Source organism: Macaca thibetana, chromosome 1 (assembly GCF_024542745.1).
Source record: "Macaca thibetana thibetana isolate TM-01 chromosome 1, ASM2454274v1, whole genome shotgun sequence".
Lineage (NCBI taxonomy): Eukaryota > Metazoa > Chordata > Mammalia > Primates > Cercopithecidae > Macaca > Macaca thibetana.
The window spans coordinates 127706439-127732489 of record NC_065578.1 but is presented as its reverse complement, the minus strand read 5'-3'; the positions used below and the strand labels follow the sequence as shown (position 1 = coordinate 127732489).

At 55.1% G+C, this 26051-nt stretch overlaps 3 protein-coding genes, 1 long non-coding RNA gene and 1 pseudogene across 15 annotated transcripts in view; 3 read left to right on the top strand and 2 right to left on the bottom strand.

The window, feature by feature from the left end:
- The first annotated feature begins 89 nt into the window (after positions 1 to 89).
- LOC126935361 (lysosomal acid glucosylceramidase-like) lies at positions 90 to 8440 on the top strand (annotated as a pseudogene). Its single transcript, XR_007719230.1, has 10 exons — positions 90 to 250; positions 614 to 704; positions 939 to 1125; positions 1728 to 1861; positions 2072 to 2244; positions 2480 to 2717; positions 3314 to 3538; positions 3897 to 4060; positions 4426 to 4542; positions 4637 to 8440. The product of XR_007719230.1 is annotated as a lysosomal acid glucosylceramidase-like (transcript).
- On the bottom strand, positions 5268 to 10345 carry MTX1 (metaxin 1). The gene is given in 9 exon segments (XM_050754551.1): positions 5268 to 5607; positions 5700 to 5854; positions 6314 to 6390; positions 6517 to 6699; positions 6865 to 6957; positions 8489 to 8568; positions 8705 to 8774; positions 9775 to 10125; positions 10127 to 10345. Coding segments are annotated over 9 exon segments (1428 nt in total). The 5' UTR covers positions 10331 to 10345; the 3' UTR covers positions 5268 to 5392.
- Positions 10312 to 24151, top strand: THBS3 (thrombospondin 3). Of its 10 annotated transcripts, none has more exons than XM_050752818.1 (23): positions 10333 to 11334; positions 12702 to 12908; positions 14101 to 14357; positions 14460 to 14562; positions 16207 to 16233; positions 16441 to 16523; positions 16609 to 16660; positions 16786 to 16934; positions 17351 to 17491; positions 17718 to 17795; positions 18183 to 18335; positions 18548 to 18658; positions 18748 to 18855; positions 19140 to 19299; positions 19637 to 19755; positions 19892 to 19944; positions 21167 to 21360; positions 21539 to 21717; positions 21826 to 21874; positions 22095 to 22291; positions 22532 to 22704; positions 23622 to 23761; positions 23846 to 24151. In XM_050752818.1, exons 1-23 carry the CDS (start codon positions 11256 to 11258, stop codon positions 23902 to 23904), a joined length of 2871 nt encoding a protein of 956 aa, XP_050608775.1. In that variant the 5' UTR covers positions 10333 to 11255; the 3' UTR covers positions 23905 to 24151. The 10 variants fall into 10 exon arrangements, with proteins under 10 accessions (XP_050608748.1, XP_050608793.1, XP_050608825.1 ...); XM_050752798.1 differs by lacking the exon at positions 10333 to 11334 and adding an exon at positions 11342 to 12067; XM_050752791.1 differs by having other exon boundaries at positions 10312 to 11334; positions 21539 to 21874.
- The window catches only part of KRTCAP2 (keratinocyte associated protein 2), a 31395-nt gene continuing 21611 nt past the window's right edge, over positions 16268 to 26051 (top strand). The window contains exon 1 of the mRNA XM_050755631.1: positions 16268 to 16271. The gene's annotated coding sequence lies outside the window, so the exon portion shown is untranslated. The remainder of the gene's footprint in view (positions 16272 to 26051) is intronic.
- Positions 16519 to 24537, bottom strand: LOC126935375 (uncharacterized). Of its 2 annotated transcripts, XR_007719234.1 has the most exons (4): positions 24367 to 24537; positions 22776 to 22898; positions 18924 to 19050; positions 16519 to 16623 (listed from the first exon to the last, which is right to left on the bottom strand). It is a non-coding gene; the product is annotated as an uncharacterized LOC126935375 (long non-coding RNA). The 2 variants fall into 2 exon arrangements; XR_007719233.1 differs by lacking the exon at positions 24367 to 24537 and having other exon boundaries at positions 22776 to 23522.

Here is a 26051-nt window from a genome sequence, read left to right as displayed (position 1 = left end):
ACCCAATTGCCCTTTAGAAATATGCCTGCAATTGCCTCACTTCCTGTGTCATGTGACTCTCCCAGTCATCACATGACCCATCCATGTCAGGAAGCCGGAATTACCTGCAGGACTAACCTAGTGCCTATAGCTATGGCAGGTCCCTGCATCCTTGTTTTTGTTTAGTGGATCCTCTATCCTTCAGAGACTCTGGACCCCTGTAGTCTTCTCCTCATCCAATGACCCTGAGGTGATGGAGTTTTCCAGAAAGGTAAGAGAGAGCTCCCAATCAGCATTGTCACAGTGCTTCTGGAATCCTGGCACTGGAATTCAGTGAATGACAGACTCTCTTTGAATCCAGGGCCATCATGGCTCTTTGAGCAAGGCACAGATGGAGGGAGGGGTCGAAGTTGAAATGGGTGGGAAGAGTGGTGGGGAGCGTCCTGATTTGGGGTGGGCAGAGAGTTGTCATCAGAAAGGTTGCAGGGAGAGCTGCACCCAGGTGTCTGTGGGCCTTGTCCTAATGAATGTCGGAGACTAGGCCATGGGCAGCCAAAGGCAGCTAAACTCTGCCCAGGAGAGTAGTTGAGGGGACGAGAGGGGCTTGCTTTTCAGCCACTCATTCTGTCCTCAGGAATGTCCCAAGCCTTCGGGTAGGGTAAGCATCATGGCCGTCAGCCTCACAGGATTGCTTCTACTTCAGGCAGTGTCATGGGCATCAGGTAAGTGAGTCAAGGCGGTGGCGAGGTAGCACAGAGGCTCCCTTCTGCCTCGTAGTCCTTTGGTAGCCTTCCAGTACTCTGGTGGTAGACTTAATAGGTGCTCAATAAATCCTTTTGAGTGACTGAGACCAACTTTGGGGTGAGGAGTTTTGAAACCGTCTTCCGTCTCTCCGAGCAGCTGTGTCCGTTCCCCACATCCTCATCAGACCTCACTTCTGCTTGTGCTCCCTCCCCGGTGGTGCCCCTGCATCCCTAAAAGCTTCAGCTACAACTTGGTGGTCTGTGTCTGCAATGCCACATACTGTGACTCTCTTGACGCCCTGACCTTTCCTGCCCTCGGTACCTTCAGCCGCTGAGAGCAGAAGCAGTGGGCGTTGGATGGAGCTGAGTAAGGGGACCATCCAGGCTAATTGCACTGGCACAGGTAAACATTACACCCTTCACCCCCTGGGCCAGGCTGGGTCCTCTTAGAGGCAAACAGTGTCAGTGATCATCAAGGAGTTTCTCCCCTGGGAACTGAGACCCTTATTCCCTGTGGATGTCCTCGGGCCTGCTACTGACCCTGCAGCCAGAACAGAAGTCCCAGAAAGTGAAGGGATTTGGAGGGGCCATAACAGATGCAGCTGCCCTCAACATCCTTGCCCTGTCACCCCCTGCCCAAAATTTGCTACTTAAATCGTACTTCTCTGAAGAAGATGAGGAGGAAGGGGACAAGATGACAGTGCCTTTGACACTTTTCTTTGCCCTTTCTTTGGATCCTGACTTCTGCCCATCCCTGACATTTGGTTCCCGTTTTAATGCCCTCTGAAATAAGATTTCCCCGCCTATCATCTGCTAACTGCTTATGGACTCAGGCTCAGAAAGGCCTGTATTTCACCCAGGTGCCAGCCTCCACAGGTTCCAACCCAGGAGCCCAAGTTCCCTTTGGCCCTGACTCAGACACTATTAGGACTGACAAGTGATAAGCAGAGTCCCATACTCTCCTATTGACTCAGACTACCATATCTTGATCATCCTTTTCTGTAGGAATTGGATATAACATCATCCGCGTACCCATGGCCAGCTGTGACTTCTCCATCTGCACCTACACCTATGCAGACACCCCTGATGATTTCTAGTTGCACAACTTCAGCCTCCCAGAGGAAGATACCAAGCTCAACGTAGGCATTCTAGCTTTTTCAGGCCCTGATGGCCCTGATGTCTGGGGGTTGAGAAGCTGTAGGGTAGGTCTGCTTGTAGAGACGTTTTGTCCCCTGCTATTTTGTCTCGGGGGTGGGAGGGTGGGGGCTGATGGCTAAACCGGATGCACTGGTTGGGCTAGTATGTGTTCCAACTCTGGGTGCTTCTCTCTTCACTACCTTTGTCTTTAGATACCCCTGATTCACCGAGCCCTGTAGTTGGCCCAGCGTCCCGTTTCACTCCTTGCCAACCCCTGGACATCACCCACTTGGCTCAAGATCAGCGGAGCAGGGAATGGGAAGGTGTCACTCAAGGGACAGCCCGGAGACATCTACCACCAGACCTGGGCCAGATACTTTGTGAAGTAAGGGATCAGCAAGGCTGTGGGATCAGGACTGGCCTCCCCTTTGGCCACGTTGATCTATGTCCCAACCCTCAACCTCGTTCCACTTCCAGATCTGCCTCTCCTCAGCTCACCTTTCTACCTTCTGGGCCTTTCAGACTTGGACCCGTCAGTCTTGGCCACTCCATCAGGCTTCCTGTTCTCTCGGTCTGGTCCACTTTCTTGGCCGGATCATTTATGACCTTTCTCTTGCCAGGTTCCTGGATGCCTATGCTGAGCACAAGTTACAGTTCTGGGCAGTGACAGCTGAAAATGAGCCTTCTGCTGGGCTATTGAGTGGATACCCCTTCCAGTGCCTGGGCTTCACCCCTGAACATCAGCGAGACTTCATTGCCCGTGACCTAGGTCCTACCCTCACCAACAGTACTCACCACAATGTCCGCCTGCTCATGCTGGATGACCAACGCTTGCTGCTGCCCCACTGGGCAAAGGTGGTAAGGCCTAGACTTCCTTGGTGCTCCACTGACCTTCAAATCTAGCCTCCAAATGACTGACTCCCAAACTTAGAGCAATTTCTCTACCCAACTGTGGATTCCTAGAGCACCATTCCCCTGGACCTCCAGGGCACCATGGATCCCACAGTTGTCACTTTAAACCTCTCTAGGCTTGGGGTGGTAGCTCATGCTTATAATCCCAGCTCTTTAGGAACCCAAGGTGGGGGATCACGTGGACCTAAGGAGTTCAAGATGAGCCTGGGAAACATGGTGAAACCCCATCCCTATAAAAATAAAATAGAAAAGTTAGCTGGGTATGGTGGTGGCATGCCTATAGTCCCAACTATTCTGGAGGCTAAGGCGGGAGGTTTAGTTGATTCTAGAATTTGAGGCTGCAGTGAGCTGTGATTGTGCCACTGTACTCCAGCCTGTGTGACAGAGTGAGACCCTGTCTCAAAAATAAAAACAAAAAATCCCTCCCAAAACTTCTCTAGTTGCATTCTGCCCACCACCCATCTTCAGGATTCCTACAAGAGGAAACAGAAGTTCCAGAAGCCTGTGTGCAAGGTCCAGGGTCACTTGCTCTTCCTTTGCAGGTACTGACAGACCCAGAGGCAGCTAAGTATGTTCATGGCATTGCTGTACATTGGTACCTGGACTTTCTGGCTCCAGCCAAAGCCACCCTAGGGGAGACACACCGCCTGTTCCCCAACACCATGCTCTTTGCCTCAGAGGCCTGTGTGGGCTCCAAGTTCTGGGAGCAGAGTGTGCGGCTAGGCTCCTGGGATCGAGGGATGCAGTACAGCCACAGCATCATCACGGTAAGCCACCCCAGTCTGCCTTCCTGCAAAGCACACCTCAGACCCCTTAGTAGTCTCACCAAAGACTGACAGACCTTTCCTGTCCAGCTTTGCCCAGCTAGCCTGCCCTTTTGGGCAACTGGGGAACCATGATTCCCTGTCTTGCCTTTCCTTCACAGGTCTGCACACCTCATTGCCCCTTTTGCAACTACTAAGGCACTTTCACCTGCCTCAGACTTCTCAGATCCCTTTGAGATGCCTCAATCTTCCACAGGGCTGAGCTACCCACAGCCACTTCTCCTTCATGTGACCCTTACCTACAGTCTCTGGGGACCCCCAGTATTAAGCCTTTGTCTCTTTGCCTTTGTCCTTACCCTAGAACCTGCTGTACCATGTGGTCAGCTGGACTGACTGGAACCTCGCCCTGAACCCCGAAGGAGGACCCAATTGGGTGCGTAATTTTGTCGACAGTCCCGTCATTGTAGACATCACCAAGGACACGTTTTACAAACAGCCCATGTTCTACCACCTTGGTCACTTCAGGTGAATGGAGGGCGGGCACCCCCATTCCATATCAGGCTTATCATCTCCTACGTCAGATGGCTTACATCACTCTACACCATGAGGGAGCAGGAAGGTGTTTAGGGTGGAACCTCGGGAGAGGCACACCCATCCCCTTTTGCACCATGGAGGCAGGAAGTGACTAGCAACAGACAACCCCAGTGCCTGAGGCTGGACTGCGATATAGAAAAGCAGGGTCAGTGCCCAGCAGCATGGCTCCAGGTCTAGAGACCCAGGGCAGAGCTTCTGCAGGAGTTATGGGGTGGGTATGCGGGTGGGTGACTTCTTAGATGAAGGTTTCATGGGCGGTACCCCGAGGGACTCTGACCATCTGTTCCCACATTCAGCAAGTTCATTCCTGAGGGCTCCCAGAGAGTGGGGCTGGTTGCCAGTCAGAAGAACGACCTGGACACAGTGGCACTGATGCATCCCGATGGCTCTACCGTTGTGGTCGTGCTAAACCGGTGAGGGCAACAGTGGGGTCTGGGAAGTGGGCTGAAGACAGGGTCGGGGGCCTTGGCAGGATCACACTCTTAGCTTCTCCTCCCCACTCCCTAGCTCCTCTAAGGATGTGCCTCTTACCATCAAGGATCCTGCCGTGGGCTTCCTGGAGACGATCTCACCTGGCTACTCCATTCACACCTACCTGTGGCGTCGGCAGTGATGGAGTGGATACTCAAGCTCAGCCTGGGCATTAAAAGGACAGAGTCAGCTCACACGCTGTCTGTGGCTAAAGAGGGCACAGCAGGGCCAGGGTGCGCTTACAGCGACATAAGCCCAAGGGCAGTGGTTTGGGTGATTCACTTTCCCCTCTAGGTATTGCCAGGGGCTGGAGGCCCCTAGAAAAAGACCAGTAAGCCCCAGTGTTCCCCCAGCCCCCATGCTTATGTGAACGTGCACTGTGTGCTGCTTGCTTTGGAAACTGGGCCTGGGCCCAGGCCTAGAGTGAGCTCACTGTCGTACAAACACAAGATGAGGGGTGAGGGTAAGGAAAAGAAGAGACTAGGAAAGCTAGGCCCAAAACTGGAGACTGTGTTTCCTGGAGATGCAGAACTGGGCCCATGGAGCAGCAGTGTCAGCATCAGGGCAGAAGCCTTAAAGCAGCAGCAGGTGCCAGGCAGCCAGATGGTTCCTGTGGGACTAGCCAGGAAAAATGGCAGCTCTTAAAGGAGAAAATGTTTGAGCCCAGTCAGCGTGAGTGGCTTTATTCTGGGGAGCAGCACCCCGTGTCCGGCTGTACCAACAAAGAGGAGGCACGGGGGCCTCTGGAATGCACGAGAGTAGAAAAACCAGTCCTGGGAGCGTGAGGACAAATCATTCCTCTTCATCCTCCTCAGCCATGCCCAAGGCCCGGGTGCCTGGGGCCCGAGCAGGCGTTGCCCGCTGGATGGAGACAATGCCGCTGAGCAAGGCGTAGCCCACCATGGCTGCCAGTCCTGCCAGCACAGATAAGATCTGGTTCCGGCGCCGGTATGGCTCCTCCTCAGTCTCTGGGCCTGCTGGTGTCTGGCGTGGCGGTGGTACCTCAGCTGAGGGTCAAGGAAGGAAGGTGAGTTAGGGGAACTAGTTCTCAGATCCCTGCCCACTCTCCCCAGGGCTGCCCCTCCCATCTGCCCCTTACCTCCATCCCAGGGGAAGTAGAGACTGAGGATGTGGGTACAATAGGCACAGAGGTTGTGCAGCCCCCGCAGGTGGGCCTGCAGCTTCCCACTGGGCAGCTTTGCCTGCAGCAGCAGGGCCAAGTAGCTAAAGACGAAGGCGTCCAAGGAGGCAGGGCTGGAGCAGAGAGAGAAGGGTGGGATGGAGGAGAAGCACTGAGGCAGAAGGGGTAAAGATGGAGCTGGAGGAAGAGTCAGCCTTGGGAGGTGGGCTCTGGGCAGCAGGCGGCCATCAGGGAAGGACAGGACACACAGTTCTAGACCTGGTATTGGGAGAGATCCCCAGGTGGTGCCAGCCTGGCCCTGAATAGGTCTCTATCCCAGGGCTGCATAAAGGGCACATTCAGTGCCCCACAGCTCTTCAGGCCCCTCCTGTGCCTGGCTGCCCTCCCCCTACCCTTTTGTACCTTTGAGAAGGCTCTGGCCCCACACACAGCCCCACTGGCAGCAGGACCAGTATCTATCCCAAGGACCTCCTGTCCAGAGCCTGACCCCACCCCAGCCCCAGCCCCAGCTGCTCCGTCTGAACCTGTATCTTCTCCCAAACCACCCATTATCCTCTTGGAGTCAGACTCACGCATCTCCAAAGAAGAACTTTTGAGAGCCCAGACGCTGAGAGAGCAGGGTCAGACACTCCCGAGCCTCTCGGTACAGCTGTAGGGACGACACAGGTAGGCTTGCAGCTGCGGGAACAGTTCCACCTCCCCACCTAAGCACTCCCATTCCTGGCCAGCATCCTTGGGGCTCATCTCATACAACAGCCCCCGGTCTCAGAGCTACCTCCTTCTCCAGCTCTTCCTCCTCCTCAGGCATGTGCTCCCCACTCAGCAGCTCTAGCCGTTCCATGTACTGCCGCTGCATGCGGCCAGGCAGGAAGAAGTTGAGGGGAAAGGGCATAGCCTCTGCATACCACTTCCGGGTCACTTCCACATAGTTCTTGGTGTCTATCCAGAAAGTATGTACCTGGATTGGGTAGGCAGGAAGAAACAGGCAGGTCTGAGCCAGTGTACCTGTCTGATTCAGGGTGGGCTTCTGATCCCCATGCTGTCCTGAGTCTCTGTGTGGGTCTATGTGTGCCCGACCCCTCCCCTGCTAACCATGGATGCTGGGAGGTCTGGGCACACTCACCAGCACCGGGAGCAACTTCTCCTCCAGGAGAGACATGAAGGCCAGGGTGTCTGCCCCTTGCCGAGCTGACAGATCATAATCAGCATTGTACTTCTGTGGAGGAAATATCCATGGTGTGGACACTGAGGAGCTGCAGGGGCACTTCACCAGGGAGGAAGGAGTCCTGTCTGGTACCCCCCTCACTGGCCTGAGTGTAGTGGAGGTAGAGCAAGGAACTTTTCCTACCAAGGCTCCCTTGCCTGGGCCCAGCCAGTAGCCTGTTGCTGTTGGCAAAAAGCCTGGGCCTTGGAGCCTGCTGGCCGTCAAGGTCCAGCGCCCAATGCGGGGAAGGAGGGAAGTCTCGGCCGCAAACTAGGAGCAGCTCCCAGAAATTCCATGGAAAGCTGGAAGGACGCCTGCTGACGGCAACTTTCTAACGGTAACTTCCCCGACCCAGACACCACAAAGCTAGCACAGCGGAGCTCAGATGCAGGCTGGGACTTGGTCCATGCCTCAGGAACCAGGGAAAGCCATCCTCACACTCCCTGGATCCAGGGAACCCACGCCCAGGGCCCCCCAGCTGGTTCCCTCAGTGCCCAGCTCTTGGCTATTTATTCCACTTCATTCCATGGCCCAGACACCACTACCACATACACATTCCACCCATACCCCCAGGTCTCAGCCTGCCCTACCTTCCCAGGCTCCAGTCCCTGCTCCTCAGCATCCCCCTCCACATCCTGAGTAAACTTTGTCCCCAGATAACCTCTTGAGCATGATCCTTAAATCTCCCTGAGCCTCAGTTTCTCCCGTGTGGAATGGGGGTAAGAATCTTTCTCTCAATGCCGCTGTGTTAGGAAGTAATTTAGAATACTTTGGAAACTGGAAAAGCTCTGTTCACACCTAAGGAATCAGGGCAGTGGCCCTGGCCCTGCCAGGAACTTTGTCTTTTATCTGGATCCTCTCTTTTCAGGCTTCTCAATTAATTCCCCAGGTCCTTAACCTTTGGGAAATTAGAAATGAGGAAGAGCGTCCCACTTCTGACACTGTGTTCCCTCTTGGAACCTGACCATCAATGCTAGAAGAACCCTTGGAAAACATGCTGGCCCAGCCCTCTAGTTTTACAAATAAGGGAGTGCCAGCCCTGACAGGTTATGTGGCCTGCCCAAGATCACATAGTCGATGGCAGAGTAAAGAGCATAGCCTAGGCCTCCCCACTCCTCTAGTAATGCTCTTTCATCTTCTCCAAACTGGCTGTAAGCCTTGTTCATCCTGAGCCCCATATCTAGCCCAACCTAGTCCCTGGTAACAGGGAAGTGGCCCTTAGAAATCTCTCTCCAGTGCCACCATCAGAGGCCAACTGCTGTCTTCTACTCTCCTTCAGCCTGTGCTCCTCTCCCTCCCTGCCTGACAGGCAGAATGTACTGTGTCTCTGGATATCCCCACAGTGCCCTGAGCTTCATCTCTTGCTGACTGCTTGAATACATCACAGTGACACTGTGTGTGTCTCCACCAGCAGACTATTGCTCCTTGATGCTCTGGGTCACCTCCATCTAGCATGGCATGTATCTGGTGCTCAATAAATGTGTATTGTACAGAATTGACTGAACTTGTCTTACTGGCAGCCCCCTCTATCCAAGTCACCTACCTCTTTTCGAAGGTGGGTGATGATCTTGTGTGGAACTGAGATGACCTCTCCATGACTGGTCCGAAGGGCAGGCAGAGTTCCTGATATTGAGAGAGAAGTACACCTACCAACCAGACCCTTAGCTGCCTACTCATACATAGTTGCAACACATTCCTACCTATCTCCTGCTTCTCCCCTTGTACATACCCTTCCTTACCCCCAAGGGACACTGGGTACCTGAAGGGCTCCGCCAGGGGTTGCTGATCTTGTGTACCTTCAGTGGTGCACCAGTAAATCTGGCATAGGTCTGCAGGGAAGGAAGCAGAAGTCAGAAAGGCAGGGCCGTGGCCCCCACAGCAGTATCAAGAAGAGAAATAACATTTATTGAATACCTTATGTGCCATTTCCTATACTTAGTATCTTAGTCTTGAAAAAAAAAGGGGGAGTCACTACCATTTCTATTTGCAAATGGGCAACACAGGGCTCAGAGAGATTATAGACATGTCCGTGATTACAGGTCAGCCAGGAAAATCCTTTCCTCTTTCTCCTCCCTTGCCATCTACCTGGTGGACATCTATCCTCAGAAGCTTTTCCTAACCAGTATCCCTCTTCTTGGAAGCACTGACCATGCCCTTCTCTTTGGCAGTATCTATGATCTGTTCCTACTTTAACTTATACGTGAATATTTTACTATATTTATTTGCTTACCTATCTGCCTTTCTGTAAACTCAAAGGGAGGGAACATATTTTATTCATCTTTGCATGGCAATATTTAGTATTTGGAAGAAATCTAATAGATGCTCTTTAAAGCAAGGAGTCAATGAATAAATCAAGCAAACGAAGTCTGTCTGATTGCTAAGCTCTTTCTACAAAGCCTGGCTGTGAGTCGTTTGGTCCAACAATCAATAGGCTCAGTAAATGCTGTTAAGTGAGGAGGAAGAGGAAAAGGGGGCTGAGGAGAAGGCAGGAATTCCAAGCTAGAGTGGGTCCCTGAGAGAGTCCTGCCTAGTAAACCTGCGAATGGAGAAAAAACGCCCAAAGAGAAAGGATCTCTGCAAGGTCACACAGCCAGTGAGTGGATAAGCAAGGACTAGAACCCATCACCTGAACTCCCAACCAGGCTTATTTTCATTGCTGCATTAAGCCTAGAAATCTACAGCATAGGGCATTGAGCCCACGTCTTTGACTGCCTCAGTTTCCCCCACTGCGCCCGTGCTGAGTAGCCCGGCAAAGTTTGGATGCCTGGCTAGTTCGGCCCCCTCCCCAGTCATCAGGGCACAACAGAGTGCGCCAGCGCCACCCCTCACCAGCACGGCAAGGCTGTCCAGGTCCACTGACGGCAGCCCCCAACCCCCTGACCAGCAGAACAGCTCCATGGGCGCCGCCATCTTGCCCGCCCTCTGTCCCGGAAACACTTCCTTGTGTGCTCCTGCCCTGCCCTGCACGGACCCGCCCCCCACCACCGCCCCTCCGGTAGTTGCGGTCAGGGGGCCGGGGGAGGTCCCCGGGGAGGCCAGGCTTCTTCTGGTCCGACTGGCAGCTGAACTGCGGGGGACTGGGCCGCGGGCCTCCGGGGAGGGCGGCCGCCGGCCCATCCAGAGGTGGCCCACGTAGCGGGACAGCGCTAGCGGGACAGGGCTAGCGGGACAGCGCTGTCCGCCCGGCGCGCTTCGGCGAGTCACGGCGCCTCGGCTGAGTGAAGCCCCGAGCCCCTGAAGGCGCGGCAGGCTCAGGAGAGCGGGGTCTTGTGCGCCTGGGCCAGGTCTGAGGGCTCTTGCCAAACTGCACGTGGCCTGTACTGCTCCGGGGCCCCTTGGGGCTCGTGCCCGAGCGGGGACTGCGGGGGGGTCCCCCGAGCAGCATGTTTTCCACAGCGCGTTATGTTTGGAGCGGGCCCTGCGCCGCCTGTCGCCATGGAAACAAAACAGGGGCGGTGGCGGCGGCCGGAGGCAAGGCCGGGCTGGGGCTTGGGTGGGGGAGGGGAAGAGCGGCTCGCAGGCTGTTGCTTAGGTAACGGGAACTCCGGCGCCCCTCTGCTTCATCCGGGTCACGGCCCGTCCGCTAGTACCCACAATGTTCCACAGTCTGGTCCTTGGCTCCTCGCCTGTCCCCCTGGTCTTCTACGCCTGTCCCTGGTGTCCCTTTCGTCTTTCCTGGTTTCTTCACTCCGACCTCACCACTGCTTTAGATTCTCCCTTCAGTTCCCCTCAGACGCTTCCAGACTCCCAAGCTTTCCTAGGAATGAGGGAAAATGGAGAAACAGGCACGTATCAGGGAACCCTCACCCTAATAAAGAGCACTTGCTGCGCCAGAACATCTAACTTCATGCCATGTGGGCATCCCTGGGCACTATAGCAAGCTAGTTTCGGCCACTCCCTTGGCATCCTTTCCTGCCAGCTGTGGAATAATGCCCACTGTCTAGCACTGCCCCTGCCAGAGGTTCTTGCCTTCCACAATCGTGGCTTCCAGAAAACAGTAGCATTCGGTAGTGCTGTGTGCGGAGACCCCCAACAATGTGATGACTGCGGAGAGGGAGGCACCTGGGGGAGGATCATTAGAGAGAGGTAGAAGGCAGGGAGGCCTCCAGGATTCTTTTCCAGTGCCCCTGGTTCCCAGAGCTGATGATGCCTCCAGGGTGATTGGCAGCTCTTTGTTTCAGCCCCCCCTCACCCGCCTGCTGGCCCCCCCTCCAACTCTGTCCCTCCGCCCCCCGGCTCCTGCTCTCTCCGCCTAGCCTTTTCCCCTCCCAGCTGCCTGCCTGCCAGGGGTAGTGAGCCGGCTGAAAGGCATGGAGACGCAGGAACTTCGGGGGGCCCTGGCTCTTCTCCTCCTTTGCTCTTTCGCATCTGCCAGTCAGGACCTGCAGGGTAAGCCTGTCTCCATCCTCTTAGACCGCTCTCTGTGTCTTCCCCATTTTCCCTCAACCCAAGTAGCAGAGAGCATGTGGGCAAAGGGAGAGGGAAGAGTCTAGAAATTGAGCCAGAGGAAAACGTTAGACTGCCTAGGGTTCGTGAAATTATGGCCTGGTGGACAGGAGTGGGCACCACAGAGTAGTGGGGGAGTTGGAACGGGCCAGGGTCAGGCATGAGGCCAGGGCAGAGGACTCAGGAACTGGATGCTCAGGCTGCCTGGCTGGGGTGGTTCCTGAGCATCTGTAGGCACCCTGGGGTCTGGGAGAGCAGCCTGAAGGTGGGCATACTGTAGGTCCCTGGGCTTCGTCCCTCTGGGCTCTTGGCTGCCCAAGGATAGGGCGGGGGTGGGGACCAAGAAGCCTGGGCTCTCCCGGAGGTCTGGTGGTGGGATGGGCCAATGGATGTGGGAGAGGTAGCTGGAGCAGATGACACAGGCATAGATTCTTTACTGGCTGGAGGGAAAACCACAGATTGGCCAGGACACAGGAGGCAGAGGAGCTGGGTCCTACATTCCGGTGGGAGATAGCCCAGATGGTGGGAGGGTCAGAGCCCTCAGTGGGCAACTGTTCTTATCCAGAGCGAGTGTGCTGTGCCCCTAGGATGGAAGGAGGGGAACTAGGGTGTGGAACGAGCCAAATCCAGGAATGGAAAGAGAAACTGCCTCCCGTTTCTGCGTTGTGGGAACCAGGTGCCACTCATGAGGGGGATCAGCACAGCATCTCCTTTGCGCCACCTGGTGGGGGCATCTCAAATTTGTGGGGTGCTGTTTGTGTTTCAAAGTGAGCCTCAAACCTGCAGGTTCCCAGAAGGTGGTAATAGGCAATAATGGGGAAAGGAAGGCACAGTGGCTCTGTCTTCTGAGAGCAACAAGAGTTGAGGTTTTGTTTTGTTTTGTTTTTTTGAGACGGAGTTTCACTCTTGTTGCCCAGGCTAGAGTGCAGTGGCGCGATCTCGGCTCACTGCAACCTCCGCCTCCCAGGTTCAAGCGAGTCTCCTGCCCCAGCCTCCTGAGTAGCTGGGATTACAGGCGCCCGCCACCATTCCTGGCGAGTTTTTGTTGTTGTTTTTGTATTTTTAGTAGAGACGGGGTTTCACCATGTTGGTCAGGCTGGTCTCAAACTCCTGACCTTAGGCGATCCACCTGCCTCAGCCTCCCAAAGTGCTGGGATTACAGGTGCGAGCCACTGCGCCCAGCCAAGGGTTGAATTTTGAGGTGATTAACACTGCCTGGTGATGGGAACAGGGGGTGATGTGGGCTCAGGGGAGGGCATACCTTAGCATTTGATCCCATTCTCTAACCTTGATAACCCCTGCCTGACCAGTAATTGACCTGCTGACTGTGGGCGAGTCTCGGCAGATGGTAGCTGTGGCAGAGAAGATCCGGACAGCCCTGCTCACTGCTGGGGACATCTACCTCTTGTCCACCTTCCGCCTGCCCCCCAAGCAGGGTGGTGTCCTCTTTGGCCTCTATTCTCGCCAAGACAACACGCGATGGCTGGAGGCCTCTGTTGTAGGCAAGATCAACAAAGGTGACTGGTGGGCATCTCCCTTCCTGCAATGGTGACCTCTTTTAAGCATTATCCCTCATCCCTACTTCACCAGTGCTTCCTCATTCTCCTTGGCCTCCACTGGGGACCAAGGTCCCATCAGGCTGTGCCCAGACATCAGGGGCGCCTGGTATGGGGTGCTTACAAGGTGCTTTAAGAGGCCATGTACCAAACAATAGGGTGAGGCTTGAGTCCTGATATTTGTAGGGATGGGAGGTTGTACTTGGGGATGCTTGGAGGGAGGTGAGGCATGTCTCTGTGCCTCAGCGGTGGTATAGAAAGGTCTTTCAGATCCCTGGAACAGTTCAGTGGCCACAGAACCAACTGTCACCATAGGAGAGGATAGAGTCATCTGATACCAATGAATACTAAGAAAGTATTTGTCTCTAAACCAATTATTTTTTCCAACGGAGTCTCGCTTTGTTACCTAGGCTGGAGTGCAGTGGTACAATCTCAGCTCACTGCAACCTCCACCTCCTGGGTTCAAGCGATTCTATCTTAGCCTCCTGAGTAGCTGAGACTGGTGCCCACCACCACGCCTGGCAAACTTTTGTATTTTTAGTAGAAATAGGGTTTCACCATGTTGACCAGGTTGTTCTCGAACTCCTGACCTCAAGTGATCTGCCCACCTTGGCCCCCTAAAGTGCTGGGATTACAGGTGTGAGTCACTGTGCCTGGCCTCTAAACCAATTTCTTTCTTTTTTTTTTTTTTTTGAGATGGAGTCTCGCTCTGCCGCCCAGGCTGGAGTGCAGTGGCCGGATCTCAGCTCACTGCAAGCTCCGCCTCCCGGGTTCACGCCATTCTCCTGCCTCAGCCTCCCGAGTAGCTGGGACTACAGGCGCCGCCACCTCGCCCGGCTAGTTTTTTTGTATTTTTAAAGTAGAGACGGGGTTTCACCGTGTTAGCCAGGATGGTCTCGATCTCCTGACCTCGTGATCTGCCCGTCTCGGCCTCCCAAAGTGCTGGGATTACAGGCTTGAGTCACCGCGCCCGGCCTAAACCAATTTCAAAAACATTTATTGTGTACCTATTACATACAAAGTGTTGACAGCTACATAGTAGAATTAGGGATGGGGGCCCTAGAGATGTGGTATCCAGCAGAGTTGATCCAAGGCTCAGCTGGGAGGCAGGGGGAAGGGGATAGCACCCATACTGATCTCCCCTCCTGGGCAGTACTGGTGCGATACCAGCGGGAGGATGGCAAAGTCCACGCCGTGAACCTACAGCAAGCAGGCCTGGCCGATGGTCGCACACACACAGTTCTCCTGCGACTCCGAGGTCCCTCCAGACCCAGCCCTGCTCTGCATCTCTATGTGGACTGCAAACTGGGTGACCAACATGCAGGCCTTCCAGCACTGGCCCCCATTCCTCCAGCAGAGGTCGATGGGCTGGAGATTAGGACTGGACAGAAGGCATATTTGAGGATGCAGGTGAGCCGGGAGGAGCCTCTGAGTTCTGTGGAAATAGAATTTGCACCAGTTGGGGAAGGGGTTGGTAGACCTTCCCACCTTACTCTGCTGCTATCCCCCCAGGGCTTTGTGGAATCTATGAAAATTATTCTGGGTGGGTCCATGGCCCGGGTAGGAGCCCTGAGTGAGTGTCCATTCCAAGGGGACGAGTCCATCCACAGTGCAGGTAACACAGAGACTTGTTTGCTGACATTGGACCATGGGTCCTGTGGCCTTTGGTGACTCCTGTCTTCTTGACCTCTCTGTCCATTAAAACCCATTCCTTTGGCTCACCCATTCCTAGGGTTTCTAACCCTGTTATTCCAAATCTTTTACCTGACTCCACAATCTCCAATACAGCCATCCCAGAAAAAAAAGCGATCCAAGAGAGGAATTAGTTAATTGCTTGGTCTTGGCTGACCAAGAGATACTGGTCTCCAGTATTTTTTTTTTTTTTTTTTTTGGAGATGGAGTCTTGTTCTGTTGCCCAGGCTGGAGTGCAGTGGTGCAATCTGGGTCACTGCAATCTCCACCTCCTGCGTTCAAGTGATTCTCCTGCCTCAGCCTCCCAAGTAGCTGGGATTACAGGCGCCCACCACCATACCCGGCTAATTTTTGTATTTTTAGTAGAGATGGGGTTTCACCACATTGGCCAGGCTGGTCTCGAACACCTAATCTCAAGTGATCCACCTACCTTGGCCTCTCAAAGTGCCGGGATTATAGGCGTGAGCCACCGTGCACGACCTGGTCTTGAGTCTTTTATAGTTCCCACTGGCAGCTGTCACTAGCAGTTTCTCTGAGTATTGCCCATCTGCCTGCTCTCTCTGACAGGGATGTTCAGAAGCTCTCACCTAAATAAAACCTCCCCAGATACTTGAGGGAGAGCTCTTGAAGAAGGGAATGGGATGGCTGGGTGTGGTGGCTCACACCTGTAATCCCAGCACTTTGGGGGGCCGAGGTGGGCTGATCACTCAAGGTCAGGAGTTCAAGACCAGCCTGGCCAACATGGTGAAACCTCATCTCTACTAAGAAATACAAAAAATTAGCTGGGCATGGTAGTGGGTACCTGTAGTCCAGTTACTTGGGAGGTGGAGGCAGGAGAGTCGCTTGAACCCGGGAGGTGGAGGTTGTGGTGAGCTGAGATCGTGCCACTGCATTCTAGCCTGGGCAACAGAGCAAGACTCTGTCTCAAAAAAACGAAAAAAAAAAAAGGCCGGGCGCGGTGACTCAAGCCTGTAATCCCAGCACTTTGGGAGGCCGAGACGGGCGGATCATGAGGTAAGGAGATCGAGACCATCCTGGCTAACACGGTGAAACCCCGTCTCTACTAAAAAATACAAAAAACTAGCCAGGCGAGGTGGCGAGCACCTATAGTCCCAGCTACTCGGGAGGCTGAGGCAGGAGAATGGCGGGAATCCGGGAGGCGGAGCTTGCAGTGAGCCGAGATCCGGCCACTGCACTCCAGCCTGGGCGACAGAGCGAGACTCCGTCTCAAAAAAAAAAAAAAAGAAAAAAAAAAAGAAAAAGGGAATGGGTGTACTGGGGCCCTGGCCCTGCTTTGGGCCCATCCCTTCTGCCGCTACCATGCCTAGGAACCAGGAGGATTTGGGTTTTGACTTCCTGTGAAGCAACTCCCTTAGAGGGCCTTTTGCCCTGTGGAAGGAGCTGGCACTGCTTGTCTGCCAGCTCTACCCTCCCAGTATCCAGCACCCCATCTTTATTCTGGGGCTCCAGCCCTGTCCCTGTCCTCACCTTCCTTCTTCCTCCTCACCAGCCAGGCCTCTCTTCACTTCACCTCACCCCTCTGACTATGTTTTCTTCTCCTCTCCAGTGACCAATGCACTGCACTCCATTCTAGGTGAGTAGGCCACACTGAAGCGGAAGCAGGGACGGGGGAGGAGGCCCCAGGCTCTGGCAGCTGCCTGAAACTAAGTCCTCTTCAGTCAGGAATGTAGTAGGTTTAAAGGCAGAGGTGGGCAGCCGTGGCATGTGCCGGCTTATTGCCCATGGAGGGCCCAGGACTGGTGCTCCAGTACTGAGCCCCTCACACCCTGGGTCCTGACAGGGGAGCAGACCAAGGCGCTGGTCACCCAACTCACCCTCTTCAACCAGATCCTGGTGGAGCTGCGGGATGATATACGAGACCAGGTTTGGGTGGGCCGGTGAAGGGTGGCACTGATTCTGGGGTGGGGTGGCAGGTGTCAAGTGCTGACTCCTTCCCATCCTTCTCCAGGTGAAGGAAATGTCCCTGATCCGAAACACCATTATGGAGTGTCAGGTGTGCGGTGAGTGGGAGAGCAGGGGAGGCTCCAGATGATAGTGCCACGTTCCCCACCCAATGGCTTTGGCTTTCCCTTCTCGTGGCTTAAATAGTGACCACCGGGTAGCTCTGACTATGTCCACCCCTCAGGCTTCCATGAGCAGCGTTCCCACTGCAGCCCCAATCCCTGCTTCCGAGGCGTGGACTGCATGGAAGTGTACGAGTACCCAGGCTACCGCTGTGGGCCCTGTCCCCCCGGCCTACAGGGCAACGGCACCCACTGCAGTGACATCAATGAGGTGGGGGAGGGCAGAGCCCAGAAGGGTACAGAAAACTGGGGTGAGGATGTCAGGAGGAGCCCAAGAGGGTGGGATAAATGCTGGTCCAGAGGAGAGGAATTTGGAGTTTAGGAGAGGTCAGAGGCAAGAAGAGAAATGCAAGATGGGAGAGACAGAAGGCCTAGGGCAAAGACTGAAGGCCACACAGGGAAGGAGCTGGGGAAACTGCAGGGGAGGCTTGAGATGGCGACCAGGCACATGGGGAGGGAGAGAGGGAACCCCGAGGGAAGCGGGGTGGGGACCAGGAGCACAAGGCGGTTGTGTGGGGGGGAAAGCTGCACAAAGGGGAGACCTGGAGCAATGGTTCATGGATCACAGGCAGGGGCCTGAGTTTCCCAGAGGGTGGCCTGACCTCTGCCTTCTCATTTGTTCCCCAGTGTGTTCACGCCGACCCCTGTTTCCCGGGCTCCAGCTGCATCAACACCATGCCCGGCTTCCACTGTGAGGCCTGTCCTCGAGGGTACAAGGGCACACAGGTGTCTGGTGTGGGCATTGACTATGCCCGGGCCAGCAAACAGGTCAGACTGGGTAGTGTGTGTGGACAAGGGATCTTGGCCTTGTAGAGGCCAGGGGCTTCTGGGTTAGACATGGGACCCTTGTGATGAATGGGACATGGATGGCTTTGCATCGGCTTTGGGTCTGGGCTTAATGTTGATGTTCACAGATAAGGCCATACCAGTGTCCTCTGCTGTATCTGAGGAGACCCACCATAGGTCTGGTTCCACCCAAAGTCTGCCCCTTCAGGTCTGCAATGACATCGATGAATGCAACGATGGCAACAATGGTGGCTGTGACCCAAACTCCATCTGCACCAACACTGTGGTGAGCTGAATACCCTGAGTGTATTCTGGGGTGGTGGGAATGGTAAAACCCCAACCCTTTCCCCTTCTTACCTTCAAATTTCCTGCTGCCTTTCCTCCTCCCCAGGACACTACACAGATTAGGTGTTCACATGGACTTGGTTTGGAATACTGATTTGCCTCTTGCTAGCTCTTTGGCAGGTTATTTAACTTTTCTGAGGCTCAGCTTCCTCATCTGAAAACCAAGGCTATTATCCACCCTGAAAGGCTGTCATGAGAACCTAAAGGAGATACTGATATGTCTGGCATAGCCGAGTGCCCAGCCCACACCCCGCAGGTGGGGCAGTGCTGGTCCTGGGTGCCTGGTGGGCTCACCCTCGTTCCTAAGATGCTGCCTCTCCACTCTTAGGGCTCTTTCAAGTGTGGTCCCTGCCGCCTGGGTTTCCTGGGCAACCAGAGCCAGGGCTGCCTCCCAGCCCGGACCTGCCACAGCCCAGCCCACAGTCCCTGCCACGTCCATGCTCATTGTCTCTTTGAACGCAATGGTGCAGTGTCCTGCCAGGTAAGCTAGGCTTCAGGCATGGAAGGAAAAGGGAGAGTCTGGGGAAAGGGGTACGGCTATGTTTAGGGCCTGGGTTGCAGGCCTTCACAGGAGAGAGGTGGGCCTGAGCCCAGGAACTGGTTGGTGGGGAGAATAGAACCTGAAGCAGGGAAAATAGAGGGAGGAGGGGAGCCAGACCAAACTGCTAGCTCCTACCCTTTGTGTTGCCCTAGTGTAACGTGGGCTGGGCTGGGAATGGGAACGTATGTGGGACTGACACAGACATCGATGGCTATCCAGACCAAGCACTGCCCTGCATGGACAACAACAAACACTGCAAACAGGTGCAGGGAGCAGGCGGGTGAGGGGGCGTAGTGGGGAGCCCAGGCTGGGTCAGGCCAGAACTCATCCATTCTCTTCCCCTGAACTTTAGGACAACTGCCTTTTGACACCCAACTCTGGGCAGGAAGATGCTGATAATGATGGTGTGGGGGACCAGTGTGATGACGATGCTGATGGGGATGGGATCAAGAATGTTGAGGTGACTCCCAGATTGCCCTGCCCCTTGGAGCTCCTCTCTTCTCCTCCTGTCCTCAGTGCCTCTCTTACCTCATTTGGCAGCTCTCTAGGAAGGGCTCAATACTCCAAATCAGAGAGGCAAAAACCTCGTGTCCAGGACAAGGAGGCTGGGTGGGTGGGACTGTGCTGAGCAGTTTGTCCATCACAAGGGTGTGATCTTAGAAAAGGATACAGTGACAAAGTAAGTGCAAGATGACAAGTGATTTAGGGGAGACTTGACCCTTCCCCTCCCACCCCTCTGCCCAGGACAACTGCCGGCTGTTCCCCAACAAAGACCAACAGAACTCAGATACAGATTCATTTGGTGATGCCTGTGACAATTGCCCCAACGTTCCCAACAATGACCAGAAGGACACAGATGGCAATGGGGAAGGAGATGCCTGTGACAACGACGTGGATGGGGATGGTGCAGGCCTGGGGCTGAAGGGGTGGCTGGGGGACCTGTAAGAATTTGGATCAGGTAGGGATGAAGAAGGGAAGCTAGGACATCTCTGTGAACTGGGGAGGCAGGCTTGTGGACGCTGGCCTGGGTGAGGAGAGACTACCTGCAGCAAATGTCAATGGGAATGTGAGGCAGGGCGTAGCGTTGGGCAGAGTGTGGACTAGAAGGTAAGACAAGAAACAGGCAGATTTCCTGACCAGTTGTCCTCTAGGTGGGGAGACAAAGTTCAGGACTTTCACCAACCTAGGAGAGAGAGTATGGCGTGTTCTAGTAACAACCTTGTGCCACCCATGTCTTCTAGGCATCCCCAATGGATTGGACAATTGCCCTAAAGTCCCCAACCCACTACAGACAGACAGGGATGAGGACGGGGTGGGAGATGCTTGCGACAGCTGTCCTGAAATGAGCAATCCTACCCAGGTACAGGGGGATGGTAAGGACGGGAGGGATGAGAGTACTGATGGATGAAGCCCCAGCCCTTTGGATGGGAAGTGGTCAGATCACCCTCTTCAGAGTTATAAAGAGGAGATGGTGAGAACAGGTCCCTCTCTCTCAGACAGATGTAGACAGCGACTTGGTGGGGGATGTCTGTGATACCAATGAAGACAGGTAAGGTCTTGATCAAGAGATGCAAGGTATTTCTTTTTTTTGTTGTTTTTTTTTGAGATGGAGTCTTGCTCTGTCACCCAGGCTAGAGTACAGTGGCACGATCTTGGCTCACTGCAACCTCCGCTTCCCAGGGTCAAGTGATTCTCCTGCCTCAACCTCCCCGAGTAGCTGGGATTACAGGCGTGTGCTACCAAGCCCAGCTAATTCTTGTATTTTTAGTAGAGACAGGGTTTCACCATATTGGCCAGGCTGGTCTCGAACTCCTGACCTCAGGTGATCCACCAGCCTCTGCCTCCCAAAGTGCTGTGATTACAGGTGTGAGCCACACTGTGCCTGGCAAAATGCAAGTTCTTATAGGGGATATTTTACTTTCCTCTAGTATATCTTTTTTTTTTTTTTTTTTTTTTTTTTTTGAGACGGAGTCTCGCTCTGCTGCCCAGACTGGAGTGCAGTGGCACGATCTCAGCTCACTGCAAGCTCCGCCTCCTGGGTTCACGCCATTCTCCTGCCTCAGCCTCCCGAGTAGCTGGGACTACAATTGGCCACCACCACACATGGCTAATTTTTTGTGTTTTTAGTAGAGACGGGGTTTCACTGTGTTAACCAGAATGGTCTCGATCTCGTGACCTCGTGATCCGCCCGCCTCAGCCTTCCAAAGTGCTGGGATTACAGGTGTGAGCCACCGCACCCGGCCTCCTATTTTTTTTGAGATGGAGTCTCACTCTGCCACCCAAGCTGGAGTGCAGTGATGTGGTATCGGCTTACTGCAACCTCTGCCTCCAGGGTTCAAGCGATTTCCCTGCCTCAGCCTCCTGAGTAGCTGGGATTACAAGCGCGTGCTACCAAGCTCGGCTAATTTTTTTTTTCAGTAGAGACAGGGTTTCGTTGTGTTGGCCAGGCTGGTCTCGAACTCCTGAAGTCAGGTGATCTGCCCACCTTGGCTTCCCAAAGTCCTGGGAATACAGGCGTGAGCCACTGTGCCCGGGCCATAGTATATTCTAAATTCCTTCTATGATTTAGCCTTAATTCTCTATCGCTATCGAGCAGGAAGTCATTCTTATAGTCATCCCTCCATTCCTACTGCTGGACCTTCACCTCAGAAAACTGACTGCCAGAGGTCTGATTGTATGGAGAGTAGACTCCAGAGGCTCCCAGGCAGAAGCAAGGGGAAGGACAAGGAGTACCTTTAAAGCCTTTATTTGGTACCTGTTCTTCTGATTAGTGATGGGGATGGGCATCAGGACACCAAGGACAACTGCCCACAGCTGCCAAATAGCTCCCAGCTGGACTCAGACAACGATGGACTTGGAGATGAGTGTGATGGGGATGATGACAATGATGGCATCCCAGATTATGTGCCTCCTGGTCCTGATAACTGCCGCCTGGTACCCAATCCCAATCAGAAGGACTCAGATGGTAAGCCTGGGGACCCAGAGCATGTTGCCTTTGCCCAGCTGGAGGCAGCAAGCCCCGTTGGGAAGTGAGGAACGGCAAGGTGGGGAAATAAGTCAGGAATGCAAGGCCCAACAGGTGGTATTGTTGCCTAATGGCAGTGGCCAGGGCCTTCCTGAGCACCCAGCCTCACTCTGCCCAGGCAATGGCGTTGGTGATGTGTGTGAGGATGACTTTGACAATGATGCTGTGGTCGACCCCCTGGATGTGTGTCCCGAAAGTGCAGAGGTAACGCTTACGGATTTTCGGGCCTATCAGACCGTCGTCCTGGATCCTGAGGGTGATGCTCAGATTGACCCAAACTGGGTTGTGCTCAACCAGGTACTCGGGGCAGTGGGCTGGGCAGGTGCTATCAGGGCTACTGGGGCGGGGGGCCTGGGAGGGATAGCACACCTGCATCACAGCTTTTTCTTTACTATACAACCCCAGGGCATGGAAATCGTTCAGACCATGAACAGTGACCCTGGCTTGGCAGTTGGTATGTAAGGGATATATAGTTCAATCACTTCCAAATGGAGGAATCCTATAGGGGCAGAGGGTAGGGGAGGAAACAGACAGGGAGAATGGGCAAAGTGGTGAGAGAGAAGGCAGTGGCACAAGCTGGCCACACACATAGCAGGCATCCTTTCCCAACTTCACCCCATGATGGGCCACCAGTAGCTTTGCTGCCCCTGACCTTTATCCCACCCCCACCCCAGGATACACGGCCTTCAATGGTGTGGACTTTGAAGGCACCTTCCATGTGAACACAGTGACTGACGATGACTACGCAGGCTTTCTCTTCAGTTATCAAGACAGTGGCCGATTCTACGTAGTCATGTGGAAGCAGACTGAGCAGACCTACTGGCAGGCTACACCCTTTCGGGCGGTTGCCCAGCCCGGGCTGCAGCTCAAGGTCCCCAGCTGCTCAGATTCCCCAACCCAGGGCCCTTTCCCAAAGCTCTCCTCTGCAGCCCCAGGGCCTCCCCCACTGCTTGACTGGGAACCCTCTTACCCAGACATCTGGCTTGGAGCCAGCTCTGTGGGGCATTTTCATGACCGCCTTGACTCCCTTTCCCACCTGCACTTACCAACCTGTTGTCTCCCCTCACTCCAGTTCTGCAGTTGACCCACTGTCTTTGCCAATGTCTCCCAGGCAGTGACATCAGTGTCTGGCCCAGGTGAGCACCTCCGAAATGCCCTGTGGCATACTGGCCACACCCCTGATCAGGTGCGACTACTGTGGACGGACCCACGAAATGTGGGCTGGCGGGACAAGACCTCCTATCGCTGGCAGCTTCTGCACCGGCCTCAAGTTGGCTACATTCGGTAAGGAGAGGGGCTGAGCCCACCTGTGGGACTCAGGCCGGGCCTGTCCTTCCTCTTTAGCTGGGACTCACCAGTGACCTCTCCATGGGTGGGGACTGCAGCCACTTCTCTCCATTTCCCTTTCTCACCATGGACACAAGCACCTATGAGTGATGTTGGTGAAGTCACTCCTCCTCCATGACCTATTTTCCCCTCTGTAAAATGAGGGCATTGGGTTAGATGCCCTTTACAATTCTCCAGAAGCCTCCAAACCCAGGCCAATCTGTGGAGGGGCACATCACATCTGGTCCCTTAGTTGGTATGGCCTGGAATCTGTCTTATCAACCTGGATAAGGATCATCTGACCTGGAAGGGATCATCATTTACAGAAGAGAAAACCAAGGCCCTGACTTCACAGGCCTCGGTTCAGCACTTTGTTCACAACTTTGCATTCCTCTCCAACAAGTAGCCCTAGTTGGTGGGGATGAACAGGAAGGGAGGGGAAATGGGTCTGCTTAGAGGCTGGACTTTCCATGGCCAAGAGCCCAGAATCCAGGAACCTGGGTTGGTTCCCCTTTAAGGTGCCTGGGGCTGTGGGGTGCCAGGACAGGGGATAAAAGGGGGTGGACTAGAGCCTGGGAAGCGGGTGACTTCACCCCCCAGCCCATTGTGCTTATCGTCATGGCAACCCAATCCTCGCTTGGAATGCGGCTGGTGCTTTGAGATGCAAAAGGAGCTGGACAAAGAGCTGGGGCCCCAGGCCTGAGAAAAGCACCCCCCTTCCCTCTCCTTCCTGCCTCCCTTTCCCTCCCTCCCTTCTCTCTCAGGCCTGGTGAGCTCAAGGGGGGCTGGGGAAAAGCAAGGACCCAGGCATGGTGGCAGAGTGCCCACTGGCACCCTAGCACCAATGGACACTCCTATCCTGGAATCCTGGACAGGGTGAAGCTCTATGAGGGACCCCAGCTTGTGGCGGATTCTGGGGTGATTATTGACACATCCATGCGAGGGGGGCGTCTTGGTGTATTCTGCTTTTCCCAAGAAAACATCATTTGGTCCAATCTCCAGTATCGATGCAATGGTGAGGTGACTGATTGAGATCAACCTGATCCTTCATGCCTTATGGGAGAGCCACATCCTCTGACTTTACTTATTTCCCCTTCAGACACAGTGCCTGAGGACTTTGAGCCATTCCGGAGGCAGCTGCTCCAGGGAAGGGTGTGAGGAGGAGGCCACCGGATTCAGAATTCAGAATTTTAGACCCTTTGGCCTTGGGATCCACCCTGGAGACCCTGAGGTCTAAGCTACAGCCCCTCAGCCAACCACAGACCCTTCTCTGGCACCCAAAAGTTCATTTCCAGAGGGGTGGTCGCCCCACTCTTCAGGGGATGAGTTTTCAAGGGGTATTACTCAGGCACTAACCCCAGGAAAGATGACAGCACATTGCCATAAAGTTCTGGTTGTTTTCTAAGCCAGTGCAACTGCTTATTTTAGGAATTTTCCGAGATAGGGTGGGGAAGTGGAAGGAATCGGGGAGTAGAAGAGAAAGCCTGGGAGGGGGGAAGTTAGGGATCTAGGGGAAGTTTGGCTGATTTGGGGGTGCGGGTTGGGGAGGTGCTGGATGGAGTTAAGTGAAGGATAGGGTGCCTGTCGGAGGATGCCCGAAGTCCTCCCAGCCCCACTTACTCACGGTGGCAGCGGCGACACTCCAGTCTATCAAAGATCCGCCGGGATGGAGAGCCAGGAGGGCGGGGGCTGCCCCGCTAAGGGTAGGGGGGAGGCCGGGGGGCCGGGGGGGCCGGAGGCCGGGACGAGTGCAATATTGGCGGGGGAAAGAACAACACTGCACCGCGTCCCGTCCCTCCCGCCCGCCCGGGGCCCGGGATCCCGCTCCCCACCGCCTGAAGCCGGCCCGACCCGGGAACCCGGGGCGCGCTGGGGAGTTGGGAGTTGGGTTCACCTTGGAGGCCAGAGAGACTTGGCGCCCACAAGGCGAAGGGAATGGTAAGGGGGAGGGGGGAAGAAGAACGGGAGTTTGCGGAGTCCCGGAAGGCCGCTTTCCGACGCCCGGGCGTTGCGCGCGCTTGCTCTTTAAGTACTCAGACTGCCCGGCGCGGAGCCGTCGCCATGGTGACGCGTGTCCCAGCAACCGAACTGAATGGCTGTTGCCTGGTAATGCCGGGAGTTGAGGTTTGGGGCCGCCCACCTAGCTACTCTGGTTTTCTCCAGCCTGCGAGTGGGGGGCTCCCCGCCTCCCCGGCCCGCGTTCCCGGGCGCACTGACGTCAGACGCCCCCACCCCGCCCAGCGCCCGCCCCGGGGTCTCGCAGCTCACAAAGCTGCGCCTCGGGTACCGAGCGGCGCGCGGGCGGGAACGGTGGTCTCTCGTCTGCTGATCCGATGCTCTCCAATCCCGTGCCTCGCCGAAGTGTTTTTAAAGTGCTTTCCAACCTGTGTCTTTGGGGCTGAGAACTGTTTTCCGAATACAGGCGGAACTGCTTCCGTTGGCCTAGAGCGCAGCCTGCGACTGCGGGACCCAAGTTCCACGTGCTGCCGCGGCCCGGGATAGCTTCCTCCCCTGGTGCACTGCTGCCGCACACACCTCTCGGCTCTTGCGCATTACGCACCTTACGTGTGCTTTTGCCTTCCACTACGTACCTACCTGTCCCCAATACCACTCTGCTCCCCAAAGGATAGTTCTGTCCCTAAATCCCATTCTGTCACCCCAACTACTCTCTGCGCCCCCCCCCCCTTTTTGAGACGGAGTCTTGCTCTGTCGCCCAGGCTGGAGTGCAGTGGTGCGATCTCGGCTCAGAGCAACCTCTGCCTCCTGAGTTCAGGCGATTCTCCTGCCTCAGCCTCCTGAGTAGCTGGGATTACAGCGCCCGCCACCACGCTCAGCTAATTTTTGTATTTTTTAGTAGAGACGGGGTTTCACCAACTTGGCCAGGCTGGTCTTAGAACTCCTGACCTCGTGATCCACCCGCCTCGCCCTTTCAAAGTGCTGGGATTACGGGCGTGAGCCACCGCGCCCGGCCCGATCTGCCTCTTAAGTACATAACGGCCCACACAGAACGTGTCCAACTCCCCTGCCCACGTTCCAATGTCCTCTCCCACATATCTCAGTGCCCTTTCCACATACCTCAGGACCCCACCCGCTTAGCTCCATTTCCTCCAGACGCCACCACCACGCGTCCAGGAGTGCCCCCTCCTAAAGCTCCCAGAAGTCCACCATGCTGTGCGTTCCTCCCTCCCTGGCCACGGTAGTGACCCTTCTCTCCCGGGCCCTACCTCCCTCTCGCGGGCTCTCGCTGCCCCACTTAGGCAGCGCTGCCCTTACTCCTCTCCGCCAGGTCAGAAAAGCTCCTCAGC

Bases quoted from the DNA above. Each gene is read 5' to 3' on its own strand.
- THBS3 (XM_050752787.1), top strand. From the start codon at position 11,911: ATGGTGGGAGGGTCAGAGCCCTCAGTGGGCAACTGTTCTTATCCAGAG. The intron at 18,336-18,547 runs GTAAGCTAGGCT...GTGTTGCCCTAG, and splicing joins ATGGTGCAGTGTCCTGCCAG to TGTAACGTGGGCTGGGCTGG. The intron at 22,705-23,621 runs GTAAGGAGAGGG...AATCCTGGACAG, and splicing joins CCTCAAGTTGGCTACATTCG to GGTGAAGCTCTATGAGGGAC.